This window comes from Puma concolor, chromosome C1 (assembly GCF_028749965.1).
Source record: "Puma concolor isolate L17-30 chromosome C1, mPumCon1.1.hap2, whole genome shotgun sequence".
In the NCBI taxonomy this organism is placed as follows: domain Eukaryota; kingdom Metazoa; phylum Chordata; class Mammalia; order Carnivora; family Felidae; genus Puma; species Puma concolor.
This window is the reverse complement of record NC_141674.1, coordinates 220,425,806-220,432,741: the sequence shown is the minus strand read 5'-3', so window position 1 is coordinate 220,432,741 and position 6,936 is coordinate 220,425,806. Positions and strand designations below refer to the sequence as shown.

At 66.9% G+C, this 6,936-nt stretch overlaps 1 protein-coding gene across 1 annotated transcript in view; it reads right to left on the bottom strand.

Annotated features, from left to right (window-relative positions):
- Positions 1 to 732: 732 nt before the first annotated feature.
- The window catches only part of ESPNL (espin like), a 28,465-nt gene continuing 22,261 nt past the window's right edge, over positions 733 to 6,936 (bottom strand). Inside the window, exons 6-9 of the mRNA XM_086720085.1 lie at positions 6,686 to 6,797; positions 5,353 to 5,465; positions 4,412 to 4,606; positions 733 to 2,872 (exon numbers count right to left, since the gene is read on the bottom strand). Of these exons, the coding sequence (XP_086576211.1) occupies positions 1,271 to 2,872; positions 4,412 to 4,606; positions 5,353 to 5,465; positions 6,686 to 6,797 (2,022 nt within the window). The 3' untranslated portion in view covers positions 733 to 1,270. The remainder of the gene's footprint in view (positions 2,873 to 4,411; positions 4,607 to 5,352; positions 5,466 to 6,685; positions 6,798 to 6,936) is intronic.

The following is a 6,936-nucleotide window of genomic DNA, read 5'->3' as shown; positions in this document are numbered from 1 at the left end:
ACCAGGCTCCTCAGGCAGGGGAGGACCCTGCAGGGGACCTCTGTCCCAGGAGGTGTGACTGCAGGAGGCGGTTCCCAGAGGAAAGTTCCGGAACCCCCCCCCCCCCCCCACTGCCTGCTGGGGCAGGCACAACTGTCCTGTGCTCCTCCCCCCAAGCTCCCTTCGCTCTGGGCCAGCCCGCCTCGGGCCCGTGGCCTGGGTGCGGGCCACCCTCCGGGGGCCAAATCACATCCGCAGCCAGCCATTCGGGGCTTGTCCCTAGAGCCCCCGGTGCCATGTTCGCTCAACACCCTGCAGCACCTGGGCTGTCCTCTGAGGGAGGAGGGTGCGGGTGACACGGGAGGGGGGGGGGCCACACAGGAAGTGGCTGTGCCTCGGAACCTTCCATCTGTATGTTCTCTGATCTAACAGCGCACATCTGAGGGTGGGGTGACAGCCGCCTGTGCCCAGAGTCCCCTTCAGACACTGGTTCTCTGCGAAAAATTCCTTATGTCCCTGCTCCCCCGAGCCTGCAGGGGGGGCCCTGCCGCTGCCTTGGGCCGTGTGGCCAGGGCAGCTGGTTAGCTGGAGGAGAGGACAGGAGGCCCAAGGGAGGCTTCCTTTCGGGGCCCGGGTCCTCTGGAGCGCCCCGGGGGGAGCAGGGCACAGCAGCAGAACGTGAGTCTGTCAGTGGGGCTATACTGACCGCCGTGGGCCTTGTCTCTGACCCAGAGAATTCGGGAAGGCCTGAGTCAAATCCCATTCTCTCCAACCCCCAGCTCTGTCATCTCACGACGGAGACAGAGGCCTGGGGAGGTGAAAAGGCATGGCCCAAGGTCGGCAGGAGGCAGACAAAGGCTGTGGACGTGGCCGGAGCCACCGGTGCTGGAGACGCGGAGGGGCGTGACAGCAGGCTACTGGGCCCTGGAAGGAGAGCCCGAGGGGAAACCCAGGCCAGCATCCCAGGGGCCTGGAGGACACCGGGGCCGACGGCCTGGAGCTGGAGGGCAAGGCCTCTAACCTCAGGGCCGGCTGGGAGGCAGAGACGGCTCCTCCGTCCCTGGTGAGGATTCTGAAACTGAAACTGAAACTGACTCGCATAGCGGGGGTGGAACCCGGCAGGGGTGGGACTGGACGTGGCCGTCGGCACAGCGAGTGAGTGTCGTGTGGAGTGTCGGCCAGCCCGGCCTCGGGGCCCACCCGGCCACCAGGTGGGGGGCAAAGGAAACGAGCAGGGAGAGCCAGAACCCCTTCCCACGCCCCACTCCCAGAGGCAGGCTGCCGGCCGGTCTCACTCTCCAAAGCTGAACATCTCGGCTTCTTTCTCCTTCCAGAAGGCGAAACTGCGGTCGATGTAGCCACAGATGTCCTCGCTGTTGAAGCTGCCCCGCTGGCAGCCGGACCCCGGCCTCTGCGCGGGGGGCTCGGCGCTGCTGCTGGGGGCGGCGGCGGGGGGCAGGGGCCCCAGGGGCGTCAGCCCCGACTTGCGGCCGGGCTCCGCGTCCCAGGCGGGACCTCGGCTGGAGCCGAAGAAGCGGGCTTTGATGTCCTCGAAGCCGTCGGTCCAGGCGCGGCGGCCGGCGGCCACCTCGTCGGTCACGGCCTTGTGGAAGGCGCGCACCGCGTCCCAGCCGTGGGCGCCCAGGTGCTCGAAGACCTCGAAACACAGCAGGTGGCGCATCTTGCGCTCCTCGGCCGGCAGCTCGCACTCCAGGAGCCGGAAGTAGCCCAGCATGAAGAGGTCCAGCGTGAGGCCGCCGTAGGGCACGGGCGCCCCGTCCACGTGGGGCAGGAACTGCTCGGGGGACAGCGGCCCACGGGGCCGCCGGCTCAGCCGCCGCAGCTGCCGGGCCGGCACGTGTGCCATGATGGCCTTCCAGTTGCCCAGCAGGTGGGCGATGACGTGGCGCTGCTGCCACAGGTGGCCCAGCCGGGGGCCCTCGCTGGGCGGTGGGGGCGGCAGCCCAGGGCCCCCAGCCGCCGCCTCCCGAGCCGGCGGCGGCGCGGCGCGGCGGGCCTCCAGGGTCCTGCAGGCCGCGGCCTTGAGGGCCGGCGCGTAGGCCGACTTCTTCCAGTGGCTCAGGAAGAGCATCACGATGCGCTCCTTGCGAAGGCTGGCCAGGTGGGCGCCGGGCGCGGCCCCCGCCTCCGACGGGGCCTCCTCGCAGCCGACGCCCGAGTCGCTGGCCTTCTCTGCGTCCCCCGGCGCGGGCGCCCCTCCCGCGGGGCTGCTGTGGGGCTGCGGGGCTGCGGGCCCGCAGCCTCTCGGGCACCGCCCGGGCGGGGCCCCCGGCTCCCAGGGGCCCGGGTTTGGGGCGCAGGACGGGCCCGGAGCGGACTCGAAGTTGCCGCGCAGGGATCGCACGGACACGCCGCACTGCTGGATCTCGCGCTGCGCCTCGCTTCTCGGGGGGCCGGCGGGGGCCTCCGCGTGGGTCTCCCGCGGGGGCCTCCCCTCGCCCTGCACCAGCCCGTTCATGCCCTTCAGCAGCAGGGACATGCTGCGCACCAGCCGGGCGACGTGGCCGCACCAGAAGGGCAGGGGCTGCTCGCCGCGCTCCGCCTCCGAGGCCCCCGAGGGGCCCTTGGGCTCCGCCGCGGGGGCGGGAGCCTCCTCACCCTCGGGGCCGGGCGCCCGGGGCAGGAAGCGGCTGTGGACGGTGATGCTGACCAGGGGCGCGGGCAGCAAGGCCTGCAGCTCGGCCGCCAGGCGGCCCAGCTCGCTCTCGTACTCCTGGCAGCGGCGGCGCAGCTGCAGGTCGGCGATCTGCTTCTCCAGGTAGACCAGGTCGTCCTCGGTCAGCAGCTCCCCAAAGGGGCCCAGGATGGCCTGGTGCGTCTGCGAGTACCGCCAGGCCGCCTGCTCCGCGGGGCCCTCGCTCCCGCTGTCGCCCTGGAGGCGGGGAGGCCGGGTCAGCAGCGCCCCGAGCCCAGCCGGCAGAGGGCACGTTGCCCCCCAGGGTGGGCTGGCCCCCGGTGCTGCCACGGACCCCGGCCCAGCCCCTCAACTCCAGCTGGCCCTCGGCCGGACTTAGAATAAACCGGGAGGCTGGCCGGCCCCAGTCCCGAGTCTGAGGCTCCGGGCAGCCACTCTGCCCTCTGGGCGCCCCGTCTTTGCCCTCAGAACGGGGTCCCTCTGCTCTGCTCTGCCACGCCCACATCCTAATCTCATCTCCTCAGCGTTTAATCCAAAGGCTCTCTCTCCTCAGACCCCTCCCCGCCCCTCCCGCCAAGCTCCGGAACCTTCTGCGGTTGGGCGGCTGCTTCTGGCTCTCTGCTCTGGGCTCTCCTGCTGGCTGCCCTCCCCTACCCCCGGCGCTCAAGGCCTATGGGACAGGGACCCCGAGCTGGCCCCCTCTGTGCTCTGTGCCAGCCCGATTACAGCTCAGGACCCCCTGGGGGAGGAGCCCCATTTCGCAGGTGAGGGGCCTGAACCAGCACCTGCTTTTGCCCAGAGGCCTGGGGCTGTCTGGCCCCGGGCAGTGCTCTGCAGGACTAAGTTCTGATTGCGGGGCCCAGCGGGCCCAGAGCACGGAGCAGAGCCTGCGCCGGACGAAGCAGACAAAACCGGATCCCTCCAGGGTTAAGACTGGAGCTACTGTGCACACGACAGCTAGGGGGAGCCCGCTACTCTGCTCAGATTCCCAAAGGCTCCCCAAAGGCCTGACACTGAGCAGTCCTGTAACATCCGCCCGCCCGGTCCCTCTCTGACCTCACCTCTGTCCGTCACACCTCATTCACTGCACTCAGAGGGACCAGCCTCCTCCTGGTCCTTGGGCTGCCCACTCATGCCTCAGGACCTTTGCACTTATTTTCTCTCTGCTTAGAATCACTTGTCCCAAATTCTCGCAGGGCTCCTCTCTCCTTTCTTTCTGGCCCCTGCTCAAGGCCACCTCTCCAGACAGGCTGCCCCTGAGCACCCGTATGGAATCGTCACTCCCCTTCCCCCTGCTCTGCTTCTCTCCATGACACCTGGAATCACCCTCCCTGCCCCCCACACCCCATCAGGTGCCCAATCACCCTGTCTTCCCTGCTGGAACGTGAGGGCTGGGAGCGCAGGGCTGGTCTCCCTCACTGCCTAGAACACGGCCTGACACGAGGTAGAGGTGGGATAAAAATGGTTACATAAAAGAACACGTGGAAATAACACCTCTAACCAGATGAAGAAGTTCCCAGCTCCCTGATCTGGTTCAACTTCATCGTCTGGCAGAGGAGGAAGCTGGGGCCACAGAGGGGCACGCAGTGGGGCGCCCGGTCGAGGTGTGGGCTCAGGCCCCGCACCTTCCGCGCCCACCTGCCAGGACGGAGCCTTCTGCCCCGCCTCCACTCTCTACCCCTTGGCCCCGCCCCGCCCCACCCCTCTCCGGCAGGTCCCCGCCCCCTGCCCCGCCCCGCCCCCTCTCACGCCCCGCCCTGCCCCACCGGGCCCCACCTGGGCCTGGGATTCGGGGTCTGCGCCCAGGCGGGCTTGCAGCTTCCGCACCATCACCTGCCGCTTCCACTCTGGGATGGGTCGGCCGCGCTCGTCCTGCGTGGGCACCAGCCAATCGAGGTCGCCCGAGGGCAGCCTGTTCAGGTGCAGCGCGGCCAGGCAGTCTGGGGCGTCCCCCGCCGCCATCTCCTCTCCCTGTGCAGACTCGGGTAGGTCACTCAAGTCCCTGAGGGGACCTCCCCCCCTGCCCCGGGACCGGTGGGGAGGGCCCCATGGGGTGAGCAAGGCCCAGGGAGGAGGGGGTGGGGACAGGCCAGAGAGGGGTGGGGAGACCCAGCCTGGTAAGCGTTGGCTTCTGAGGGCAGGGGCCCCTGGTGTTCTGTGGGATCCAGGTATGTGAGTGGGGCGATCTCTGACTGAGAGAAGCAACCCCGAGATTCTTCCCTTGTTCTATATATGGCACAAGAGGTTGCCATGTGGATGGGCAAACTCATTTGGAGAGCAGTTACATAGGGAAAGTCTGGCGGCCAACTCTGAACTGCAGGACTTGTCAGAGCCTTTAAAATGCTGTGTGCCCTATAACTCTCCAAGAGGGACAGCACCATGCAGCATTTCCCAAACTTGCACCGGACATCTCAGGGGCTGAGAGTTCCTGGCACCCTTTCAAGGAAGGGGTGGGTTGGATTTATAAAGGCCTCAGGCCCAGAAAAAAAAGGAGAGAGAGGAGCTGGCCTCCTCCAGTGGGTCCTGGGCTGGGTGGGAGCCCCTGAGGAGGAGGACAGTAGACTCCAGGCGCCCCCCCCCCCCCCCACCATGGACAACTGCATCTCTGCCCTGGAAGTGACCTGGCTGGGCCACACAGAATACTGATGAGAGGCCAGGTGAGCTTGGGGGGTTGGCTGGGGGGCCTTGGGAGAGGGACCAGGAGGCAGGAGGCGTACCGCGGGGACGGCAGTGGTGTCGGTGGTGACCCTTGGGGGTGCTGCGCAGGTTATCTGCTCCCTCGGCAGAAGTGGGTCATGCTGGTCAGGCCAGGCTGGGCTGGGAGACTCTACTGTGGGGGGAAGGGAAGCAGAGTCAAGGGGCTTCCCGAGAAGGCAGGGGTGGGGGGTAGAGAACCCTGGATCTAGGGCAGAGCTGGTATTCCTGAAGGACTGCTAGACTTGCAGCCAAAGTTGCAGCCAGCCGCCAACAAAGCGCCCGGGGACCCGGGGTGCTGGACCTCTGCGGGCGCCTGTGGGGCTTTCCTAGCCTGGCCAGTTGGAGAACCTGAATTTTAGCCCCTCACCCGCCCCTGGAAGGAGCCGGGGAGGGCACAGGGTGGTCTGGGGACCTAAGGCAGCCCCTCCCAAAGCATGCCAACATGCACACCAGGGCCACACCCTGAGCGAGAAACAGGTCCTGCACCGCACACACGCACACACTCCTCTGTGGGACTGTATAACCACAACCCACTCCACGAGATGGTGCTAACCCTCACAAATGTGGGGCCTGCTGAGATTTTTCGTGTTCCATTTCAATTTTTTTTAATGTATATTTATTTTTGATAGAGAGAGAGAGAGAGAGAGCATGAGCAGAGGAGAGGCAGAGAGGGAGACACACGTCCGAAGCAGGCTCCAGGCTCTGAGCTGTCAGCACAGAGCCCGACGCGAGGCTTGAACCCGCAGACTGTGAGATCGTGACCTGAGCTGAAGTCAGGCGCTTAACCGACTGAGCTACCCAGGCGCCCCTCCGTTTCAATTTTTGGTAGAACGGCCCTAATTCCCTAACAGTCAGCGGCCTGCCCCTGCCAGTCCGTGGACATCCCACCTGCCGGGGGCTCCAACCAACAGCAGCAGATCCAGAAGCGGCCTGGGCCCCGGTGACCTGACCTTTGAGATTTACCTCTCTCCGGACAAGCCAAGGCCCAGGGAGGGAATGAGGCTGCCCAAGGTCACACAGGCAGGACGTCCGGGCCCTGGGGGCTCAGAGCTCACAGAGGGACCCCGGAGGGCTGCGCAGGGGGCCAGTTAATTGTAAGTGTCCATTACGGAAAATGTTGATCCTCCCTTTAAAGAAGCAACCCAGACAGTAATGGAAATTTGGGAGAAGCTGGGGGCTGGGTGGTGGGAGGGATGACCCCAACTGTGTCCTGGAGGTCTTGTGGGCCCGGCTGCCTGGAGTCCACTGCTCTCCCAGCCCCCCCCCCCCCAAAGGACCTCAGAGGCGGGGCCAGCAACGCCCACTCCCCGCGCCTGTGGTCCAGGCCAGTCTCCCCTGGAGACGTGTACTCACGGGTGGGGCTCCTGAAACCCGAGCCCCTCATTCCATCCTCCGGGGGGTGCCTGGCAGCTGACAGTGGAGGAGGGGGAAACGGTGGTGGCGGTGGCGTCATCAGGAGTGGCACCTGGGGGTGGACACGGACCTGGTCAGCAGGAGGCCCCAGTGAGCCCTGGCTTGGGCCGCCGCACGACTGGTGGGGTGGAGGGGGCATCCGGCAGGCTGGCCGTGGCCCAGTCTCCCTGGTGGGGGAGGAGGGCATGTGC